This window comes from Lepidochelys kempii, chromosome 15 (assembly GCF_965140265.1).
Source record: "Lepidochelys kempii isolate rLepKem1 chromosome 15, rLepKem1.hap2, whole genome shotgun sequence".
NCBI classification, from domain to species: domain Eukaryota; kingdom Metazoa; phylum Chordata; order Testudines; family Cheloniidae; genus Lepidochelys; species Lepidochelys kempii.
The window spans coordinates 961,862-987,186 of NC_133270.1; the positions used below are offsets into that span (position 1 = coordinate 961,862).

At 42.6% G+C, this 25,325-nt stretch overlaps 1 protein-coding gene across 18 annotated transcripts in view; it reads right to left on the reverse strand.

The window, feature by feature from the left end:
- HORMAD2 (HORMA domain containing 2) overlaps positions 1 to 25,325 on the reverse strand; it is a 107,831-nt gene that overhangs the window by 48,142 nt on the left and 34,364 nt on the right. For 2 of the 18 annotated variants that reach the window (XM_073313622.1, XM_073313623.1), the window contains exon 11: positions 14,869 to 14,933. The exons of 11 other annotated variants lie outside the window; for them this stretch is intronic. In XM_073313622.1, the coding sequence (XP_073169723.1) occupies positions 14,910 to 14,933 (24 nt within the window). In that variant the 3' untranslated portion in view covers positions 14,869 to 14,909. Of the gene's footprint in view, positions 1 to 786; positions 1,603 to 14,868; positions 14,934 to 14,958; positions 16,177 to 17,577; positions 17,989 to 25,325 lie in introns of those variants that run through there. 5 more of the 18 variants (XM_073313614.1, XM_073313624.1, XM_073313612.1 and 2 more) reach the window with 5 other exon arrangements.

Below are 25,325 nucleotides of genomic sequence, written 5' to 3' on the forward strand. Positions count from 1 at the left end.
CTTTCCTCCTCTTCATTACCTAGCAAAGCAGAGACACACTTGCTAACAACTTCCTTTCTTAATTCAAGAATGGAAAAAACCAGAACCACAAAGTGAGGCAGGCATGCTCTTGGCCAGCAAAACTTCCACTGAAATCAAAAGGAAGTTTTTGCATAAGAAGGGAGCAATGATACGGTTGCCAAGTTTTGTTGGAGGTATTCCTGGAGGTTTCATCAAAATGACATAATCTTTAATTCCTGGAGACTCCAGGACAATCCTGGAGGGTTGGCAACCCTAAGCAATGAACATATCTCTAGGTCAGAGCCCCCAAGTTGAGAATGGCTTCTCAAATGGGCACTTCAAGCAGGTATTTATGCTCCTCCCCATGGAATCACTTTGTCCCATCTGCTTCCTTATCCCACACAAAAGGCACACTGTCAGGGTTCCTTCCCCACTCTGAACTCTGGGGTACAGATGTGGGGACCCGCATGCAAGACCCCCTAAGCTTATTTTTACCAGCTTAGGTTAAAAACTTCCCCAAGGCACAAATTCCACCTTGTCCTTGAACAGTACGCTGCCACCACCAAGTGATTTAGACAAAGAATCAGGGAAAGGTCCACTTGGAGTTTCTATTCCCCCAAAATATTCTCCCAAACCCTTACACCCCCTTTCCTGGGGAGGCTTGCGAATAATATCCTAACCAACTGGTTACAAAGTGAACACAGACCCAAACCCCTGGATCTTTGGACACTGAAAAAAAAAATCAATCAGTTCTTAAAAGAAGAATTTTATTTAAAAAAAAAAAAAGGTAAAAATCCCCTCTGTAAAATCAGGTTGGAAGATAACTTTACAGGGTAACAAAAGATGCACAAAACACAGAGGAACCCCCTCTAGCCTTAGGTTCAAAGTTACAAAAAACAGGGATAAACCTCCCTCCAGCAAAGGGAAAATTCACAAGTTGAGAAAACAAAGATAAACTAATACGCATTGCCTGGCTGTACTTACAATTTCTGTAACATGAGAGATGGGTTCAGAAGGGTTTGGAGGACATGGATTGATGTCCGATCCCTCTTAGTCCCAAGAGCGAAGGAACACAGAAACAAAGAACCCAAAACAAAGCCTCTCCCCACCCCCCACAGATTTGAAAGTATCTTTTGTCCCCATTGGTTCCTTTAGTCAGGTGCCAACCAGGTTATTTGAGCTTCTTAACCCCTTACAGGTAAAGAGGAATTTTAGGCTACCCTTATGGTTATGACACATACAGAGGGAAACTATTGGGTTAGTACATTCTCCCACTAGCCAGATGATGAATCAAAGGCGAGATTCCCAGTTGGCGGTGTAGGGAGACCCTCCTTCTGTGCTGCTCTTGCCATGGCAGGAATAGGAGTCACATCACTGCTGACTGGTAGATCACAAGCGTGTTGTATTCCCTTCAGCAGAACCACAAAGCATACAGGGGGAGTCAAGTTACTTCACCCAACATTAACTCTCTGCTGATCTCTGTTGCATCTGAAGAAGTGGTTTTTTACCTATAAAAGCTTATGCCCAAATAAATCTGTTAGTCTTTGAGGCGCCACAGGACTCCTTGTTGTCTCTGCCGATCTGCGCATCTTCTTGTTGGTCCTGAGGCAGAGCAAGCTGGTTAGTGAAACTCTTCCCACTTCTCTGATCCCACCTAGACTTCCCAGGTCGCCTGGACTATTTTTAGGTGGAAGAAAATGGACAGGGAGAGGAGTGTCCATGGGAGAATCCCAATGACTCCATGCAGCTGATTTTGTCTTTACAGAGACCAGTGCAGCTTTGTTCCCTTTCACAACAGATAGCATGGGCAGCATAAGGATCTGAGTATGGAACTATAAAGATCTTTGCAACACCCCCAGAAGACAGACAAGTATTAACCCCATCCTTTAAAATGTGGAAATTAAATCCTAGTAAGGAAAATAGAAAGAAGCATAAACTCTGGAAAATGAAGTGTAAAAATATAATTAGAAAGGCCAAAAAAGAATTTGAAGAACAGCTAGCCAAAAACTCAAAAAATAATAGCACAATTTTTTTTTTAAATACATCAGAAGCAGGAAGCCTGCTAAACAACCAGTGGGGCCACTGGACGATCGAGATGCTAAAGGAGCACTCAAAGACGATAAGGCCATTGCGGAGAAACTAAATGAATTCTTTGCGTTGGTCTTCACGGCTCAGGATGTGACGGAGAGTCCCAAATCTGAGCATTCTTTTTAGGTGACAAATCTGAGGAACTGTCCCAGATTGAGGTGTCATTAGAGATGGTTTTGGAACAAATTGATAAATTAAACAGTAATAAGTCACCAGGACCAGATGGTATCACCCAAGAGTTCTGAAGGAACTCAAATATGAAATTGCAGGACTACTAACTGTGATATGTAACCTATCATTTAAATCAGCTTCTGTACCAAATGACTGGAGGATAGCTAATGTGACACCAATTTTTTAAAAGGGCTCCAGAGCTGATCCCAGCAATTACAGGCCGGTAAGCCTGACTTCAGTACCGGCCAAACTGGTTGAAACTATAGTAAAGAACAAAATTGTCAGACACATAGATAAACATAATTTGTTGGGGAAGAGTAAACATAGTTTTTGTAAAGGGAAATCATGCCTCATCAATCTACTAGAATTCTTTAAGGGGATCAACAAGCATGTGGGCAAGTGGGATCCAGGGGATATAGTGTACTAAGATTTTCAGAAAGCCTTTGACAAGATCCCTCACCAAAGGCTCTTAAGCAAAGTAAGCTGTCATGGGATAAGAGGGAAGGTCCTCTCATGGAACTCTTTGCCAGAGGATGTTGTGAAGGCCAAGACTATAACAGGGTTCAAAAAAGAACTAGATAAATTCATGGAGGAGAGGTCCATCAGTGGCTATTAGCCAGATGGTGTCTCTAGCCTTTGTTTGCCAGAAGCTTGGAATAAGCGACAGGGAAAGGATCACTTGATGATTACCTGTTCTGTTCATTCCCTCTGGGGCACCTGGCATTGACCACTGTCAAAAGACAGGATACTGGGCTAGATGGACCTTTGATCTGACCCAGTATGGCTGTTCTTATGTTCATTTACCAGAGGAGGTTAAAAGTAAGATCTTAGAAAGTGCTGTGAATCTGTTGCTCACATGGGAGACTATGGGGCTGAGCTGCTTCCACTAGTCCTAAGCAACTTATTCAAGTTCATGCAGCTGGGGATAGACCCCAAGTTTCCCAGTCTCCAGATCTTAGCCTTACTACATGTCTATGCTTCTTCCCCAGAACAGGGGGGCCTAAACAGGTTAATGCAGATCCTACATAAAAAGTATTTTTCTTTAACTAAAAAGTAAACTGCTCTAATAGTATGGTGAAGAGCAGGAAAGCACTACCAATGAGAAAACAAACATCAAACCCTTCTGGAGCTGGTTAGTTTTAATTATTCAGATGTCTTGGAATGCGTGCACCGGAACACCTGATGGGAAAGTCAGGGATATATGAATGTTATTCTTGTATCACAGCAGCTTACAGAGGCCCCAAGCTTGGTCCCACTGTGCTTGGTGCTGTATAAACTGAAGAGTGAGAGACTGTCCCTGCCCCCATAAACTTACAACAGAAATAGACAAGACAGAAAACGGGTGGAAAGGGAAAGTCTTGTTCAGCAGCAGAGCTAGGACAGAACAGAGGTCTCTAGACTCTTAGTCCAGAGTCTTATCCACTAGATTATACCACCTCCTTGAACGTAAGCAAAGGCTCTACTATGTATTAACCTGCAGAATGCAATGCATTTCAGCACTGTACTGCGTGACAAGGTGCAATATTTCTTAGTGGAACTTTTTTTGTGTAGAACTGCAGCTAAAATATGAATCATGACATTACTAATTTCAGGCATAAAATAGGGCAGCTGGATGTAGTCTGGGAAAAGGTATTACATGAAAAATAGACTAGGGCCAGATTAAAGCCTTCTTAAAGTCAGGGGGGGCAGGGGAGATCTGGCAGCTGAGTAGCTGTGATCTGAACTACCATGCAGAGACCAGGGTTGGGGTGCCATCCCCAGCCACACACTGCAAAATGAGAGTCCAGTTCTCTACACCATTTCCTGTGAACTGGTAACATTATGTCATCTTTGCCCCCCGCATATTCTAGGGTAGTCACAGACCTGCCAAGCCCTCAATGTAAGTTAAAGCAAACCTCGGGCTCCTCTAACTTATTTTCTGCTTCCCATAGCCCCCTGTGGATTATGGGAAGGAGAAAATAACTAGAGAACAGCGACATTCAGCCACACCCCCTCTTTTCCCTGGCCTGCCTGCATGCTAGGGGCTGAGAGTGTGGCTGGCACAGAGCCACCCTGTTTCATGCCAGCAGGGAAGTCCCTTACCCCGGAGTCCCAAAGTGTTCAAATCCAGGGAAGTGATTTACAGTCATCCCCTGGTAAATTAAAGAGCATATCAATGGATGCTAAGGAGAGTCATGCCCCGTCACCTAAGCCTGGAGGACAGCGTCTACAACACAGGTCCCGGAAGGTGTAAAACAGCAGGATGATCCTCAGGGATCTGTCATAACAGCAGATAATTTCCAAGGGGGGAAATAATCTCAAAAGTCTTTTAATTAAAGTAAGCTGGTCAAAGTGCTATACATTCTGTGTAATCAGCCGCAATTTATCCTGATTCACTGGAGCTGTAGTGCTCAGCCCTTCTGAAAATTCCCAAGGAACCCCAAATCAATGGCCACTTTAATCTCTCTTGCTACCTCACCTCTACAAAGGGGGTAATTCTTATCTGCCTCACAGACAGGGATTAATCCATGCTTGCAAAGTGCAGTCAGAGCGCTGGATGGAAGATGCTACGGAAACAAAAAGTGGTACTGCAAGGCTCAATTCTGATCTATACCAGTTTACCCTGATGTGTCTTCACTGCCTTAGGTTCTCCTGACTTATACCAGCATGGATGGAGAATCAGGCTTATTAGTTTTTTAAACCTATTCACGCAGGGCAGAGGCGGCAGAATGAAAGCCTGTCATTGCAGCGTTCCTATGGAAACTTGCCATCCTCATGTCCCCAGTAAATTATGCCAAGACGTCACTGTCTAGAAGTGACTCTTCTTTTTTCCCTTGCTCATTGTGGTGAAAACACTATCATGAAACACGAGTTCCTCTTCCACAGGCTGGGAAGCTCACAGACCTTATCTCTACCTTGAGGTTTCTCTTGTGCCTTTTAAGGGACTAAGGAACAGAATGTTCAAATGTAAAAAAGAAAAACAGGTTCAAAAGAAAAAAGTTCCAGATCCTCTCTACTCCCTCACCCAAGCCCTGATGGGTCTCCCAAAGGCACATGGAGCTGCATTAATAATAATACCTACCTATTATTTACCATTGTTGTTTGCAGTGGTGTTGTAGCCATATTGGTCCCAATATATCAGAGCCTAACAGACCTGAAGAAGAGCTCCGTATAGCTCTAAACGAAAGCTTCTCTCTTTCACCAGCAGAAGTTGGTCCAATAAAAGATTACCTCACCCACTTGTGTCTCCGGCTCTTACCTAGCATTTTTCATCTGTAGATCATTAGTACATCTGATTGCAAGATTGGGGCCCAGCTTTATGGTATGCTCGCCTCTTAGAATCATAGAAGATTAGGACTGGAAGAGACCTCAGGAGATCATCTAGTCCAACCCCCTGCTCAAAGCAGGACCAACACCAACTAAATCATTCTTGCTTTATCAAACTTCCATGCTGACCCACTGATGAACATTCTTCATGGCAACTTCCCTACTCAGCCCACAGGGGATATCAAAGTTAATGCTGAATCAGTCATTCTTAACTTTTGAGGGTTCCTCCAGAGGGGGTTTGGGAGCCAGTGGCCAGCATGTATACCATGAACATCTTGTGGAGACAGTGCTGCTATGGGGGCTGACAGCCTGTGGCAGAAGCTCTGCGCATCCATGTGGATGTCCTTCTGGCAGATCTCAGGAGATCTGAAGGTATCAGATCTAAATCCCACCAGCTCTACCTGGGAGCAAACCTCACTTCCCATTGTACAGACCACTAGGACACTCTTTCTTGCACCATAGACAGGAATAACTAAGGTTAAGATTCTGTCATGGGTATATTAGTAGAAGTCAGGGTCAGGTCACAGGAAATAAAAATTCACAGATGCCTGCAACCTGACCCTGGTATTTACTAAAAATACCATGAGGAGTGGGGGGGACAAATACAGCACTGCCAGGGACTTGCAGCTGCTCCAGCCCCGCCACTGCTCCTGCAGTAGGAGCCGACTCAACCCTGGCTGCTGGTCTTGCAGGCTGCCAGCCACTGTTCTGGTGGTCCAGGGTGATGGCCAGCTGTTCCGGTGGCCCTGGGGACCGCTGCTCCTGCTCCAGCAGCACTGGGGCTGGCTGCCAGCAGCGGCTCTAGCCATCAGCTCATGCCCCAGGGGCTGACAGCCACTGCTCCAGTCCCAGTGGTGCTGACTCAACCCCAGCCACTAATTCAGCCCTGCCCCAGAGGTCCCATAAAGTCACAGAATCCATGCCCTCCATGACAGAATCCTACCCTTAGGAATAACTCATGCAGGGAATGAATGGCCCTATCCAAGACACAGCTAAGAATCTGATGAGAACCAAGAGAAGCAGCCAGGAATTTCCTGACCTTACAGTGTTGTCTCGTTCCTCCCAGAATGGCCTAAGCTAACAGAAAGGGAAGAGGCAAACTCGGCTTTGAATTTCTCTTTGCACTGATTGGGTGCATGTAACCCGAGCTGTATTGGAAGAGAGATGTTCTGGGAAATTCTCATCAGATACAGCATTGTGTTGATAAGAGGACTAGAGATAAGCTTTTTTTGCAAATGTTTAAGATAATGACGTTACTACAAAAAATGTTCTTCCATCACTCAGCTGAGATGCTGCAGCAGGAAATTTTCACCTTGCAATGGCTTTCTGTCCCCCAACTCTTTAAAAATTGTTTTCGGTGGGAAGATCATAGGACACAGACATCAAGGACATTATACAAGCCCGATCCAGGCAAAGGCCCATCTGTATTAGTGGGACTCAACATAAGCACAAAAATCTGCTTTCACAGATATAACTGTAAGATCACAGCCTTAGTCACTAACAGGATGCTGTCATTCTGTCTGATGGACATGGATGCTCCTCCTTATACTGTCCCATCAATGAAAGGCTGCATTCCCACTGGCTTCAATAAGGAGTTAGTCCCTCAGGCAATCAGAAACAAGTGAATTTGAAATTAAAAGTTGAATAGTTTTCAAATTACAAAGGCATAGTGCAATTTTAAAATTAACCTATTTTTGTTTGCCCAAGTTTGTATTTGATTTGTTACTCCCCTTTTAACTGTTAGCAGAGACTTCCCAGAAACAGCAGCAACCACTGTCTGCTGGGAAACGGAAACATTTCTTAAGACTAGGTGGCAGAATTAAACAACGTTTAAAAAAATTAGGCCTTCATTTTGTTTGCTAAAACTCCTCGGGTCACTAGGAACCATTTCAAGGCCCCAAGGCACAGCTTGCCATATGAGAGAAAAACATGTGGAGATGTACACTCGGCAACCTTGTACTCACCTTCTAATGAAATCTCAGTCCAAGTGGTAGATGTATATTTGGTTGGATGGCTCTGATCTATCCTGCAAAAAGTTTGCTAGGGCCTTATTAGTAGTAGATTACAGTAGGGCTTTGTCAGGGTTCCCTCCACACTCTGAACTCTAGGGTACAGATGTGGGGACCCGCACGAAAACCCCCCTAAGCTTATTTCTACCAGCTTAGGTTAAAAACTTCCCTAAGGCACAAATCCTTCCTTGTCCTTGGATGAGTACTGCTGCCACCACCAAGTGAGCTAGAAAAAGATTCAGAAAAAGGACCACCCTTTGGAGTTCCTATTTCCCCAAAATATTTCCCCAAGCCCGTTCACCCTTTCCTGGGGAGGCTTGAGAATAATCTACCAACCAGATAGGTAAACAAGGCAAGCACAGACCAGACCCTTGGGTTTTTAGGACACTAAAAACCAATCAGGTTCTTAAAAACAGAACTTTATTATAAAAACAAAATAAAAGCAGCACCTCTGTAAAATCAGGATGGAAGGTAATTTTACAGAGTAATCAGATTCAAAACACAGAGGATTCCCCTCTAGGCAAAACTTCAATGTTACAAAAAACAGGGATAAACCTCCCTCTTAGCACAGGGAAAATTCACAAGCTAAAACAAAAGATAATCTAATGCATTTCCTTGCTATTACTTACTATTTCTGTAAGTTTAGATGTATCATTCAGTAGGAGCTGGATTACTTGCTTGGTCTCTCTCTTTGTCTCCGGAGAGAACACACAAGCCCAAACCAAAAACAATCCCCCACAGATCTGAAAGTACCTTCTCCCCTTATTGGTTCTTTTGGTCAGGTGCCAACCAGGTTATTTGAGCTTCTTAACCCTTTACAGGTAAAGGAGGGATTTTATGCTACCCTTAGCTGTATGTTTATGACAGGCTTCAATGAAGCAAACAAGATCAGGGCCTCATTGTAGTAGGCACTGTACAACCACATTGTAAGAGACAGTCTCTGCCTCACAGAGTTTATAATATAAATAAACAAGACAGAAAAAGCATGGAATGGGAAACAGTGGCATAGAGAGCTGACACGACGTGCCCAGGTCACACAGCAGGCCTGGAACAGCAACCAGGCCTTGAGTCCCTGTCCAGTGCCCTAACTGTTAGGACAGTGGTTCTCAAACAATGGGGCAGGCCTCCAAAGGGAGGTGCAGGAATGTGTCAAAGGAGATGCCAGCTGTGTGCCCCCTTTTTTTTTTTCTTAAGAGCTCCAGCTGTGAGTCCTGGGTGGCTGGGGCTTGTACAGAAGGACTGTGCAAACCAGGAAGGTGGGGATAAAGAGGACAGCTGGAGCCCTGCCATCCGGCTTGGGCTTTCCTTCCCCTCCCTCAGTCCCGCACTGGGAGGTGGTGGGGCTCCGGCTTCCCTGGGTTGGCAGCAGCAGCAGTGCAGAAATAAGGGTGGCAATGGGGTGCTAAATCTGCTGTGAAAAGTGATACTGACAAATATCACTTTTCACATTGCCACTCTTACTTCTGTGCTGCTGCTGGCACATGCTGCCTTCAGAGCTGGGTGCCCGGCCAGCAGCTGCTGTTCCACTCTGCCTTCAGAGCTGGGTGCCCGGCCAGCAGCTGCTGTTCCACTCTGCCTTCAGAGCTGGGGGTTGGTATATGTCCTTGTGGGGGTTGGAGGGTAAACAACTGTAGACACAAAGAAGGGGGCCCCGATCAAATATTTTGAGAACCACTGAGTTAGGGTATACCTACACTGAAATAAAAGACCTGCAGACCAGCTATGGCTGGCCTGGGTCAGCTGACTCAAGCTTGCGGCGTTCAGGCTGCAGGGCTACAAAATTGCTGTATAGACATTCAGGCTCAGGCTAGAAGCTCTGAGACCCTCCCTGCTCATAGGGCCTCAGAACCCAGGCTCCAGCCCAAGCCTGAATATCTACATTGCTATTTTTAGCCCCAGAGCCCAAGCCCTGTGAGACTCAGTACCACAGTTTTACAGCAACAGAAACATACCCTAACGGCCTGATCTGCTGAATGCCTCTTAAAAGCTGTTGAGCACTCTGTTGGAATTGAAAGTACCAAGCATTTTTCAGGACGAAGCCTTCAGTCTCCACAAAAGACACAAACAATAAGACAGAGCCTTGAACTTTCTGAACTTCCATTCAAGAAAGATTAGGTGTTAAACATTTAATATCAAACACACAAATGTTTCTGTCGTAATATCTTTATCTTCCTACCCCAAGATATTGCCACCAATATGCTCTATGGATAAAAAACTTCAAAGAAACACGAGCACAGAGAGCAGTCTACTAAAATCTTCAAAAACACACCTTAATTTAACTGCAAGATCCCATTTCCATTAGCAGGTGTCCATATATGAAAACACTAGGTAGAAACTCTGTATCTTACCCCACTCAAAGGTTGGTATCTACTAGAACAGCAGTGGAGAGGAGCATGACATCAAAATATAGCATTGTGGACTAGATCCTCAGCTGATGTAAGTCAGCATAGCTCTTTTAAAGTCAACGGAACTAGGCTAACGTACACCAGGTGAGGATATGGTACCATTTGTCTAACGCTGGAGGATTAAGTAGGAAGAGAGCTTTGGTTGGAAGCAGCAAGTTCTTGTTTAAATCCAAGCCTGTTCAATCATTGAAAAATATAGAAGCAGTATGAAAAGTAAGTGAAGGGGCTTCTGCTTTAGATTCAATATGTGTAAAAGTCCTTCTGTAAGCTTATCCTTAAGGCCTTTATTAAAAAGTGTATTTATAATCAGAAAAGTCCATCTTTTTGCTCTGTGTTTGTACAGTACCTAGCACAATGGGATCCTGGTCAACAACTGGGGCTCCTAGAGATTATCGTAATGCAAATAATAAATAAAACAAAACAACAATAACTAATAATAACAATTCTTTTTCGACAGATCTGCACCCTGTATGTCTCCCTATTGACAAAAATAAGACTTTAATACTTTCTAATCCTGCTTTCCCTTTACAGCTATGGGAGGGGGAGCTGGAATCCATCCCTATGAAGAGCTCATCTACAGATCAATGAATTCAGCTTTCAGTACTTCTCACTTGCTTTTTATGAGCCCAATTTAAGCCTTAATAGGGCAGCTCAATTGCACATTGTTACTTGTATGTGAATGTCCACTTTTCAATTGCACAAGCTTTTGACTTGGTGATGATGCACAAGATAGACAGAACGAAGCAGCTCAACTCAGATCCCAGGGTGAGTTTGTAGGACTGGCAGTTAAAAAAATAACAGCACTCTGGCCAAGATTTTCAAAAGCAACTGGTGATTTTGGGAACCTCTATTTTTGGGTGTTCAACTTGTGACATTTTAAAGAGGCCTCATCTACTAAGGATGGGTGCTCAGCACTTTTTGAATACCCAGTCCTTACAAGATGTCTCAAGTTGGACACCCAAATATTGAGGTTTCCAGAATCATGTCAGTCACTTTTGAAAATCTTGGTCTCAACTTTTAACTTGTAAAATTTGATCTTGCAGTCACTGAGGGAAATCAGGAACCCTACAATACCATGTTTATGGTCACATTTATGGGCCTGGTTTATACTAAAACCCTCTCTACACCATTCTGGCAGTGTCCTTAAGGTAGGTGTACATTATATTTATAGGCCCCTTTGCATTCTCAGAGCAGTGTAAAGGGGTATTAATGTAAATGAGAATCAGGTCATCAGAGTATAACCACAATAAAGACCTCAGGATTTCTTCTACAAGAGAACTCATCTGAAAACATTTACCCGATTGTAAAAAATAATCTGTAATAAGAGACTACTAATTCTAGGAAGCTGTCTACAAAACAGGATGCCTTCATTCACTCACCAATCATTATGTCTGATAAAATGATTGTGTCTGCTCATATCACCTACACTTGACCACATCTGGCAATTCTTAACCCACAAACTTCACTCAATACTCTGGCTTCCTGATTCAAGTGGAATCTATACTGGTCATTTGGTTTGCCTCCTTTCTACTCACACATTAAGAAGGGAAAGTCCCTTTGGTATGGAAAATAATGATGAATTCAAATTAGCAATGGCTTTATCAGGACAATCTGCTTCTTCTGACTAGTGACCTGATTTCATTTTCCCCGAAATTGACCTAAAAACAAAAAATTGGCCAACTTCTAATCTTCCATGATGAATTTTTTGCCAATAAAAATGTTACTGAAGAGTCAATAAAGTGAAGAAACCCTTTGTTAAGCAGATTAGTGCAGTGCAGGTGGATTTGAGGGGTGAATATTCTTTAGATGTGTTCAATGGGTAGATTTCAGAGTAACAGCCGTGTTAGTCTGTATTCGCAAAAAGAAAAGGAGTACTTGTGGCACCTTAGAGACTAACCAATTTATTAGAGCATAAGCTTTCGTGAGCTACAGCTCACTTCCTCAGATGCATATCGTGGAAACTGCAGCAGGCTTTATATATACACAGAGAATATGAAACAATACCTCCTCCCACCCCACTGTCCTGCTGGTAATAGCTTATCTAAAGTGATCATCAGGTGGGCCATTTCCAGCACAAATCCAGGTTTTCTCATCCTCCACCCCCCACACAAATTCACTCTCCTGCTGGTGATAGCCCATCCAAAGCGACAACTCTTTACACAATGTGCATGACAATCAAGTTGGGCTATTTCCTGCACAAATCCAGGTTTTCTCACATCCCCCCCACCCCCATACACACACAAACTCACTCTCCTGCTGGTAATAGCTCATCCAAACTGACCACTCTTCAAGTTTAAATCCAAGTTAAACCAGAACATCTGGGGGGGGGGGTAGGAAAAAACAAGAGGAAACAGGCTACCTTGCATAATGACTTAGCCACTCCCAGTCTCTATTTAAGCCTAAATTAATAGTATCCAATTTGCAAATGAATTCCAATTCAGCAGTTTCTCGCTGGAGTCTGGATTTGAAGTTTTTTTGTTTTAAGATAGCGACCTTCATGTCTGTGATTGCGTGACCAGAGAGATTGAAGTGTTCTCTGACTGGTTTATGAATGTTATAATTCTTGACATCTGATTTGTGTCCATTTATTCTTTTACGTAGAGACTGTCCAGTTTGACCAATGTACATGGCAGAGGGGCATTGCTGGCACATGATGGCATATATCACATTGGTGGATGTGCAGGTGAACGAGCCTCTGATAGTGTGGCTGATGTTATTAGGCCCTGTGATGGTGTCCCCTGAATAGATATGTGGGCACAATTGGCAACGGGCTTTGTTGCAAGGATAAGTTCCTGGGTTAGTGGTTCTGTTGTGTGGTATGTGGTTGTTGGTGAGTATTTGCTTCAGGTTGCGGGGCTGTCTGTAGGCAAGGACTGGCCTGTCTCCCAAGATTTGTGAGAGTGTTGGGTCATCCTTTAGGATAGGTTGTAGATCCTTAATAATGCGTTGGAGGGGTTTTAGTTGGGGGCTGAAGGTGACGGCTAGTGGCGTTCTGTTATTTTCTTTGTTAGGCCTGTCCTGTAGTAGGTAACTTCTGGGAACTCTTCTGGCTCTATCAATCTGTTTCTTTACTTCTGCAGGTGGGTATTGTAGTTGTAAGAAGAAACTGTGTGGGGGGTGGAGGGTGAGAAAACCTGGATTTTTGCTGGAAATGGCCCACCTGATGATCACTTTAGATAAGCTATTACCAGCAGGACAGTGGGGTGGGAGGAGGTATTGTTTCATATTCTCTGTGTATATATAAAGCCTGCTGCAGTTTCCACGATATGCATCTGAGGAAGTGAGCTGTAGCTCACGAAAGCTTATGCTCTAATAAATTGGTTAGTCTCTAACGTGCCACAAGTACTCCTTTTCAATGGGTAGAGTGACTCCTCTGTTTTTTCAATCACCAACGTTGTGGTTCCAAGCACCACCTTCACAATTCCTCGCCAACACCATTGCATGCAGACTAAAGTTCATCACACTGCATAAGGTATGTGTCTGATGCTATGAATAGAACATGATGTCACACTAAGGATGTCAGAGCATGATTCAGTAGGACAAAATGAGTTAACAACAAGAAGGCTCCTGTTTTCACACTGATGATGGAATAAACAACAATCAGAAGGAAACTGGAGGCTGTACTTCAGAGAAAGATGTGGTTAAAGTTTGATAAAGATAAACCTGGGCAGAGATCTTCATCTTTGAGAGACAAACTGTTGGCAAATGTTTCAGACAGGGACACTTTAGCTGCTGAAAGGCAAAGCTCTCTTGGTAGCACATTCTTATCTCTGAGTTAGAGAGTCATGGGTTCAAATTCCCACACTTTGAATGAGATGTTAAGCTGAGGTCTCCACTTGATGTGTGGGTGAAAGATGGACATCCCATGGTCCATTATGATCAGAATATGCTCGTGGAGCACTTCTTGTATCACTCAAACTAACTCACTGTGTAAGGGCTTGGTCCTGCACCATTCAAGTCAATGGGAGTTGTTTGGAGACTGATTGTTCAGTGGCTGGCACTCGTTTACCAACCGCGTTCGTCCCATGGTATCTGAGACATTGAACAGGAAAATATTAGTTTCTTAGACATTCTGGTGAGTGAATATTGATTTTTCAATGGAGACCAGTGTAGATCCCTAAGTATGAAATGTGATGTATAACATCAAATTCTAGGCTCCTGATCAATGTTCAAATAAATGGGCTTTGTAAAGAAGTTTTCTGCAGTGCTTTGACAAACCTGTTACCTAAGAGACAAAGAACCAGCAGAGCCTGTGGCCCATACACTCCCTCTTGGAGTGGGGATGGGAGATCCAATTTTGGCCAGTAGATCCAAATAATCCCCAAACATCACTTGTGGTGGTGCATACATTCTTTGAGGAATGTTGCTCCACAATGCCCAGAGGGAATGAAACCAGGTTAGGCTAACGATCCACCCAGTGTGGTATCCTTTCTCCACAATGGCCAATACTGGATGCTTCAGAGAAATGTGCAAAAACTCTTGTAGAAGACAGTTATGGAATAAACTGCCAATGCGAAGTTTCTTTCATTGTTGTGTGCAGTGTTGTTATAGCCATGTCTTTCCCAGACCTGAAGAAGAGGTCTGTTTAGCTCGAACCCTTGTCTCTTTCACTAACAGAAGTTGTCCAATAAAAGATGTTACCTTACCCACTTTGTCTTTGTAAACCCCATCAGTCAGGGTTTATGCCCTGGGCCATGAGAGTTTATATCCTTTACAAACTTCTATCCTATTTAATAAAATTGTTGATATTCTTAATCATATTTATGTTTCATTCTTCTTTAAAAACAATCCTACTAAGCTCCCAGACAAAATAAAAGGACTCGGTAGTGAATTCCAGTTCTCCAGAAGTTTCTTAATCCTAACCACAAGCAAGCCAGAGTGATGCTCACCTGCTGAGAAGCCTTAGTGCAGAGCAGGCTGTCTGCCCCCCTCACTCCCATGTCTTCTTTTTTACCTAAAACGTAAACATTATAATGTCAGACGTGTCAACTTTAAAGACATTGTCCAGCAGCGTGACTGGATTTGATAGATCAAAATCTCATGGTGGCTTTGAAGTTGCACTTTGTTTTCAGACGGTGCTAACATTTCATTCTCAGAAACAAACACACTGTGGTATATTCTCATCTCAATAAGAAAAGGAGTACTTGTGGCACCTTAGAGACTAACAAATTTATTAGAGCATAAGCTTTCATAGGCTACAGTCCACTTCATCGGATGCATAGAATGGAACATATAGTAAGAAGATATATATATATATACATACAGAGAAGGTGGAAGTTGCCATACAAACCGTAAGAGGCTAATTAATTAAGATGAGCTATTATGAGCAGGAGAAAAAAACTTTTGTCGTGATAATCAAGATGGCCCATTTCAGACAGTTGACAAGAAAGTGTGAGGATACTTAACATGGGGAAATAGATTCAATTTGTGTAATGACCCAGCCACTCCCAGTCTCTATTCAAACCCGAGTTAATGGTATCTAGTTTGCATATTAATTCAAGCTCAGCAGTTTCTCGTTGGAGTCTATTTTTGAAGCTTTTCTGTTGCAAAATTGCCACTCTTAAGTCTTTTACTGTGTTGCCAGAGAGGCTGAAGTGTTCTCCTATTGGTTTTTGAATGTTATGATTCCTGATGTCAGATTTGTGTCCATTTATTCTTTTGCATAGAGACTGTCCGGTTTGGCCAATGTACATGGCAGAGGGGCATTGCTGGCACATGATGGCATATATCACATTGGTAGATGTGCAGGTGAACGGGCCCCTGATGGTGTGGCTAATGTGATTAGATCCTATGATGGTGTCACTTGACTAGATATATGTCCACAGAGTTGGCATCGGGCTTTGTTGCAAGGATAGATTCCTGGGTTAGTGTTTTTGTTGTGTGGTTGCTGGTGAGTATTTGCTTCAGGTTGGGGGGCTGTCCATAAGTGAGGACTGGTCTGCCTCCCAAGATCTGTGAGAGTGAGGGATCATTTTTTAGGATAGGTTGTAGATCTTTGATGATGAGCTGGAGAAGTTTTAGTTGGGGGCTGAAGGTGATGGCTAGTGGCGTTCTGTTATTTTCTTTGTTGGGCCTGTCCTGTAGTAGGTGACTTCTGGGTACTCTTCTGGCTCTGTCAATCTGTTTCTTCACTTCAGCAGCTGGGTATTGTAGTTGTAAGAACGCTTCATAGAGATCTTGTAGGTGTTTGTCTCTGTCTGAGGGATTGGAGCAAATGTGGTTGTATCTTAGAGCTTGGCTGTAGACAATGAATCGTGTGGTGTGTCCTGGATGGAAGCTGGAGGCATGTAGGTAAGTATAGCGGTCAGTAGGTTTCCGGTATAGGGTGGTGTTTTTGTGACTATCGTTTAGCACAGTAGTGTTCAGAAAATGGACACTCTGACAACAGTACATCAGAGAGTACACTACAGAGCTTTTAATGTGTGGTAGCAGGGTCCACATGGCCAGTTAGATTTACACCCCATCTTGCCATTCCCTAAGTCTCCATATAGACAAGCACTAAGAAATAAAACCTTACCCACAAGAACTACTCAGACTGAAGACAGGGTCGATAAAAATAAATGATTTTAAAAAATAAATAAATAAAATTGGATTTTTATTTAAATTGGATTTTTTTGATAAAATGCTTTTTGAGGAAAAAACCTATTAAAGATAGTTTTAACTAAGATACATTATAGCTCAAAGAGATCTCATCATAGAATAGGGATTATAAATTCTAATTCTATAATATGAGACAATATATTCATGTAATGTTTAAGAAAAGTTTTGTAAATGAGTTCCAATCGTTCATGGATTACGTACTCAATCTTACGGAGTGCTAGGGGCTTCTGTGTAGATTATTTAGGTTAATCTTTCTATCTACCCAATGGAACTCAGTGCTCAGTCTAGAGGCTTCTGTGTAGATTATTTAGGTAAATCTTTCTATCTACCCAATGGAACTCAGTGCTCAGTCTAGAAGATACCATCAGAGATGCTTAGTTTTTCAGTTCTCAAACGGTGGATTTGTGTCTCCAGAGATAACATGCTTGTTAACAGCAAAAATGTTTTAAAATAAATTAATAATATATAGAGGTGAGAAATAACAGACCTCAACCCTATTATCCCACTGCAAATTTGTGTACAGAGAGTCAATCCGTTACCTCTCTCTAAAAGTGCAAAGTTTCAAAAAGTTCAATGAATAGAAGATTGTTGAGGGCAGAATAGATCTGGAGAAGGAGAAGTCTGGAGATAAATGTGAGAAGGGAGGGACAGGCAGTAGAAACAAAAGTGAAACTATTTGAGCAGCATGTTCCAGAAGTCTTGAGGTCTTTCTGAGTGTAGCCTTCATTGATTTGAGATCTATCATACTATTCTCTCACTAGAAGGGAAAACCTATAATGGCAGCAGGAACCATAAAAGAGACCCAGTTTGGGAATATTTTAATGAAGTTCCTCTACCTGTGGGTAAGACAGGCATGCATGCAAAATGCAAACAGTGCAACAAAGAAATGCAAGGCCAGGTTGCCGGAATGAAACAATATAATGAGAAGTGTTCCTTCTCAAGAGGAAGCTGCATTGAAGACGATGAAAGGAACATGCAGGATCTTCAGGTTGGTAAACTTTTTTATTTCATACTTCTTTCTTAAGGACTGCCTTCCTTCCTTCTGGACTATTCTTGAATTCTCATGTTTGAGCAAAAAATATAGTTGTTACTCTATGGTACTATCATTTTAGATATAGTTGTGATCAAAAATAAATAGCTGAAATAGGCAGATCTTCCTTTTACAATTTCACCTTTAAAGTAGCACTGAGTGTCAGTGAATGCAATGAGTAATACTAAATGAGCAGTATGGTCATAATAATTAAATAACTGCATTGACTTATTTTGTTTAGGAGAATCCATCCTCAACATACACGATTCTGAAGACTATCCACCTTCAAGATAACCATCATTTTCTATAGTTTCAGAGTTATCTGCCAATGATCGTGTTTCAGTCACATCATGTATGTCACATAGCCACAGTATATCACCTGTAGCAAAAAGAAAAAAAAATCTCCATCATCCAGAAACAACCATAGATAAGTTTGTGATAAGAACCAGCAGATTACAAAAAGAGGTAATTGATGAAAAAAATGCCCAGTTTGTTTATACAACAAACTCTCCTTTCCCTATGATTGAGAACCCACACTTCATTAACATGGTTCAATCATTAAGACCAGGATACAGTCCATTCAACAGAGCAGATGTTGCAGGCAAATTTCTGGATAAAGTGTATGAAAGAGAAATTGAGCAGTGTGCAAAAGGTCTGGAGGGTAAAATTGTTAACCTGAGTCGTGATGGGTGGAGTAATGTCCACAATGATCCTGTTGTATGTGCTTGTGTGACAACAGAAGAAGGGAATGTCTTCCTTACAGAAACAATTGATACATCAGGAAATGCACACACAGCAGAATACTTACAAGAAGTAGCAGTAAAAGCTATAACAAACTGTGAAAAAAAAATTCAAATGTCTAGTATGCATCTTGGTCACAGACAATGCTGCAAATGTATCCAAGATGAGAAGAAATTATTTAGAAGAGAGTCCCAAGCTCATAACATAGGTTGCAGTGCTTATTTGATGCACCTCCTAGCCAAAGACTTTTGCAAAATACTTCAGTAACAACCACTTTGCAGCAGCTGCTCTGCAAAAAGCGGGAGGAACCAAGATAACTCCCCCACAGAATGTGCGATGGAACTCAGCAGTGGACTGTTCTGAGCACTAGATCAAGAACTGGCCTAATCTGATGACAGTTTGTGAACAAAATCGTGAAAAAAATAGATGGCCCTGTCACAGCCAAAGTTCCCAACATTGGGCTTCAGAGAAATGTTGAACACGTGCTGAGTACCCTGAAGCCTATTTCTGTAGCCTAGCACAAAATGCAGGGAAATCGCTGTTTTATTGATGACACTGCTGAAATTTGGAAGGAACTGAGTGAGATCTTAAAAAGAGAAATATGCAATGACAGAGTTAAATTACAAGCATTAAAAAAACGACAAGCACTATCTCTAGCTCATTTTCTTGCAGATGTAAACAGAGTCAGAATGAGCTCTACCCTGACATCTGGTGGTGAGCTGCGGAAAAGGACTTCAGGGTCTGATCTCGTTTGCATGGGCACACCCACCCTGCCTAGCATGATGGACTGCTTGCCCAAATGGTCACTTTGGCTGCTGTGGGATCCCCAGTCTCTTTGTTTTTGGGGCAGGAGTAATAAAGTGTTGTTATCCTGGTTATGTGACACAAGGACAGTAGAACTGTACTTGGCATTTTATGATGGCGGGACTTGCCCTCAACTAAGTAGCACTTGCTAGGCGAGGGACATGGGTTCCAAAACCCAGTGAATTGAGAGAGGCTGGGGATAGGTATGTGTACCTGGTAGTGTGGCTCCCCAAACACTACTTTGACCCCTCCTCTCTCCACTGTGTAATGACAGAGCTAATTTTGGCTCCATTAGGAGTCTTGTGACATGCTGCAGAGCTGACATTATTGGTATCTAGGTCTAAGCATTAGCTAGTGGCGCACCAGCACTGAGGCTTCCCTACTACCAGCTAAAAATCACTGAGAGCTGAAATTGCTGAGAGCTGTGTTAAGTAGGGGGAGGGGTCTGAGGCCAAGTTGGTGAGAGGACAGCAGGACGGCTAGCACTGAGAGCAGAGTGGAGCAGATAGCAGGGCAGTGGCGGAGAGGCGCAGCTGGCGATGAAGAGTGCAGCAGAACCCATGGAGAGGAGTGGCATTTGGCTGTTTACCCCGAGCAGTGGAGCATATAAGATGCCCCCCATACCTTCCTCCACTTCCACCCACGCTGGGAGGTAAACTCTGCATATGAACTTCTGAACTCGGGGGGGCCGCACTAACCAAGGACAGAAACTGGGAGTGGAGGGGTGACAATTGGGTTGTTGGACTTAAGATCCTGAGGGGAAAAGGACACTACCAAACTTACTTGGGGATGGGACTTTTGCTCATGGTTGGTGTTATGAATCTTGTTTGTGGTGTTTCCCCAACATAATGCCGCATTGTTTCCCTCCTTTATTAAAAGGCTTTTGCTAAACTCAGACTCCGTGCTTGCAAGAGGGGAAGTACTGCCTCTTAGAGGCACCCAGGGGGGTGGTATGTAATTGTCCCAGGTCACTGGGTGGGGGCTCAAGCCAGTTTTGCATTGTGTTATAGAAATGGAACCCCTAGATACTGAACCCGGCCCTTGTTGCTGTCAACTCTGACCGGCAGAAGGGTTATACAAATTTTCTTAATACTTGGTACCAGAGTCAAACTTTAACTGCTGAAGAAGAGGAGTTGCTATGACATGGACATCCAGCAATCATCCCTCCATAATGCCAACTATAATAAACTTCAGAGCTAAGGGTGATGATGTTGGAAAGAAAGTCACACCAGTGAACTGGTGGAAATCACTTAAGCACTTGGATTCAGAGACCGTTGAAGTGATAATCTCACTTTTAACAGCAGGAGCTTCTTCTGCCAGTGTAGAAAGAATATTTTCTTCCTTTCAACTAATTCATTCCAAATTGAGAAATCATTTGAGACCTGAAAAAGCAGGAAAGGTTGTTTTTCTTTTCCAGATTATGAACAAACAGGAAAATGAGGGTAAAGATGACTGAGTTAGCAGCAGAAGCCAATATTTAAAAAAAAGGAGTACTTGTGGCACCTTAGAGACTAACCAATTTATTTGAGCATAAGCTTTCGTGAGCTACAGCTCACTTCATCGGATGCATTCAGTGGAAAATACAGTGAGGACATTTATATACATACAGAACATAAAAAAATGGGTGTTATCATACACACTGTAAGGAGAGTGATCAGTTAACCCACACACCACACAACAGAACCACTAACCCAGGAACCTATCCTTGCAACAAAGCCCGTTGCCAACTGTGTCCACATATATATTCAGGGGACACCATCATAGGGCCTAATCACATCAGCCACATTATCATGCCATGTACATTGCCATGTACAGTGCCATGTACATTGGTCAGACTGGACAGTCTCTACCTAAAAGAATAAATGGACACAAATCAGATGTCAAGAATTATAACATTCATAAACCAGTCGGAGAACACTTCAATCTCTCTGGTCACTCGATTACAGACCTAAAAGCGGCAATTCCTCAACAAAAAGACTTCAAAAACAGACTCCAATGAGAGACTGCTGAATTGGAATTAATTTGCAAACTGGATACAATTAACTCAGGCTTGAATAGAGAATGGGAGTGGATGGGTCATTACACAAAGTAAAACTATTTCCCCATGTTTATTTCCCATCCCCCACCCCCACCGTTCCTCAGACGTTCCTGTTAACTGCTGGAAATGGCCCACCTTGCTTATCACAACAAAAGGTTTTCTCCCCCCCGCCCCCCGCTCTCCTGCTGGTAATAGCTCATCTTAAGTGATCACTGTCCTTACAGTGTGTATGGTAACACCCATTGTTTCATGTTCTCTATGTATATAAATCTCCTCACTGTATTTTCCACTGAATGCATCCAATGAAGTGAGCTGTAGCTCACGAAAGCTTATGCTCAAATAAATTGGTTAGTCTCTAAGGTGCCACAAGTACTCCTTTTCTTTTTCCGAATACAGACTAACACGGCTGCTACTCTGAAACCAATATTTTAAGTTTCTCATGTTGACCTGGCTGACATAGTCTATTTAATTTTTGGTTTTTGTTTTTAAATATTTCATTTAACTATTTTAGTTAAAAACAACTTTAACAAAAACAAACCTGATTTTAAAAACTTGAATGTTTAACTAAATTCACAAAAAGAAAAGGAGTGAGCTGTAGCTCACGAAAGCTTATGCTCAAATAAATTTGTTAGTCTCTAAGGTGGATACAGACTAACACGGCTGCTACTCTGAAACCTAACTAAATTCAAAAATTCATATGCTTGTTTTGTTAAAATATTATATGTTTGCTATTGAAGAAAAAAATCCAGAATACATAATGTTGTTGTTTTAGTTAAATAAAACAATTTAAATATCTGTTTGGTGATGTTCTCCTCCTAATACAGCACGGCAAGAAAATCCTTCAAATATTAATGATTAACCTGTTGAATTGGAGATGGTCCACCTCCCAATGACTTCATAAATATCTCCTTCAATTACCTTTGGTAAATAAAATAACCAAACAATCATTCATTTTCTGATATAGCTGTAAAACTAATCTGAAAAGTTTTCAAAATAAATCACTGTTTAAAAATGTATAGTGTGTACCTTCTAAAAACGAAACCTACATCTATTTCTGAGTTGTAAAGAATACATATTAAGGTTATAACAACCAACAAGAATGCACTTTTATGTAGAAATCCATGAGTAAATCAAGTCTTCCTGACTAGTGATGTAAATCAATTTGATTTAAATCAAATCCACCCTGATTGAAGATCACTCATTCTGAACTTAAATGCTTTCAGTGCTTTCCCAATCCCACTTGCCCATCCTCAACTACATGCCCTGCGTGGAAATGTAACAAAGGGAAGATTTTCAAAAGAGGTCAGGGCCAGGTTTTTAAGAGGTCAGCACCAAAAGCTGGGGCCAGATTTTCAAAATTGCTCAGCTGCCAGCAGATTCCATCGTGACATTCAGAGGCAGATTTTCAGATCAACGTGCACTGAACTGTGACAGATTTGAGACCTGGGAAGTGTACGGAGTTCAACCAGTGATGCTGGAATGTGCCAGATGGGCATGGACTTTTGGGACAATAAGCTGTTTGAGTTCCCTGGGAATCCTTGGGGAATGGTTAGTGCAAATTCCACAACTGCATTTATGTAAAAACTCAGCCTTTTGAAGCTATGCCCTGAGGAGAAAGCCATTGACTGGTGACTACCTGTTCCTAGAGATCAAAGGCCTGAGCTGTACAAATAAGCTGCTGAACTGTCCAGGTGGGTCTGGTTCCTGATCTAAAAACTGACAAACATGTAACCAAAGGGGTAAACTCAGCGTAGGATTTGAAAGACTGACACATACCAGAGCCCTGTGTTGGAGCTGGGGGTGACCTCTGATAAGCTTTTAGAATGCATGTAGGTTCTTAAATTGTTTTTTTATGTTTTCTCTGTAATGCTTTTTGCCCTAAGAATAAATGCAGTTTGTTTTGTGAAGGCTGGTTGGTGACTGGTGAGCACTGTTATGGTCCCTAAAGAACGAGTAAACCACAGGTGCTGGACCCCAGTCAGACCTGCAAAAAACCACAGTGAGGTGCAACAGGACTGCAAGCCCAAACCCCCATCTGAAGGGAGAGAGTGGCAGGTCTCTTCCCCAAGGAGAGGTAATGACTGTGTGCCCTCGAAAAAGACCAGGGGTGGCTAGGTGGGTGGGGGACAAAGGTGCAGTTAACCCAGAAAACTGTGACACCATACATATTTTGATTTGACATGAGGCTTCATAACTTTGAAAAGGTAATTATTTGTACACATTGGCCTCTCTCTTGTTTTAGGTCTTTGGAACCAGAACAACTTTACCAGAATAAAGTCACTTTTATTTCAGAATCCAGTAATCATACAGGGAGTTATTCCAGAATAGCTACAGGGGAATAACTATTAGCTATGTTGGCCAATAGCCCTGTGTAGACAAGCCCTTGTATTTGGACTGCAGACACTCTGGGGCAGGGACTGTCGCTTCTTAGGTGTTTACACAGTAACTAGCACAGTGGGTCCCTGCTCTATGTTTGAGGCTTCTAAATGCTATGTGGCAAATTGCTGGCACGATTATGATGGGTCCCACGCTTCTTGTTCTTGTGGAGGGGGGTTCAGGGCGCAGTTTCCTGCCCCTGAACTAGGGTATCTACTGTTGTAACCCAGAGAAGGGTAGTGGAAAGAGAGGGACCCGGGCCCGCCCTCTACTCCAGGTCCCAGCCCAGGGGCACTAGGGATAGTGGCAAACCACTTGAATTAGTGCTTCCTTCCCCTGGGCTAATTCCCTCTCCTGCTCTTCAGCTTGTGGGGTTCCTGCCCTCTCTCTGCACAAGCCGGGTGTCTCTTTACCTAGGGTCTTGGTCTTCTAGCCAGCCACAGCACTTCTCCAAACTCTCCTCTACTTCAACTCCTCCATACTGCACTCTGCTCCAACTCCTTCCCCTGGCTGATTGAAGCAGGGGGTCTTTATCAGATGACTGGCTTCAGGTGTTTTAATTGGCTTCAGGTGCTTTTAATTAAGCTATAGAAACCTTTCTTCCCTCTACAGGGAATAAGGCTTCTCCTCATCCTGGGACTTACATATCTCTCCTATATCACTCTCCTGCTGCCTTCTGGCCATGCTGAATCACAGCTACCAGAATAAATATAATAACAATAATGTTTGTGACACGGTTAGGTCTGAGCTGTACAAGACACTAATGTGGAGAGAGAGACTCTCCCAGAAGATCTCATGATCTAGAAGACAGACTTTGGAGAAGTAAGGACATGCTGGGAAATACAAAGAAGAGAACACTTTTTAAAAACACCACCACCACCTAGCCTTTATATTGTACTTTTCATCTGTAGATCTAAAAGCACTTAACAAAAGAAGTGATCATCATTATCCCCATTTCAGAAATGAGAGAGCCAAGGCACAGGGAGGTGAAATGACTTGCCCAAGATCACCCAGCAATCCAATGGCAGAGCTGGGCATCGAAGAGCAAGTCTCCTGAATCCCAGTTGAGTGCTCTAGCCACAGTAATGAGATGGAGAAGAAAATTATGTTATTTACCCAAGGAATTAAGGTTTTTCAAATTCTAAAGAAACAGGAGGTCAGTGGAAGAAGTAGAGACTAATGAGAACCAGGCCAAAATCTATTCTCAGTTATGCACATGTAATCCCACTGGCACTGGGCTCAAGAGAGGTAATTTAATGCCAGAAAAGGTACATGAGACAATTCTGATATGATAGCATTTTAATGTCCACTTTGCACTGATGGAAACGATGCCACAAGGTTCAGCGTAACGGAGACTGAGATCCCATGGATTTTAAAAAAAGATTTTTCAGTCTGTTTACGGAAGGGGGTGAAGACAATCCAGAAAAGCTAGATTACTCGGCTAAAAACAATTAGCTCCCTGAATTGATCTCCTTCACAGATTCTCATGCTCAGATTGTGCACTAAGAACAAAAACCTGGTACAACTTACAAATCAACGTCAGGTCACTGTACTACTTGGAAAATTTTAAAACACTAGTCCACACCTAGACCCAATGGACAAGAAGAACCAGGATGGGTCTATGGAGAAGTCACATTCAGAGACCATAAATTACAGCTATGTAACCCAGTTCCCCATCAAGAAAAGGAGTACTTGTGGCACCTTAGAGACTAACCAATTTATTTGAGCATGAGCTTTCGTGAGCTACAGCTCACTTC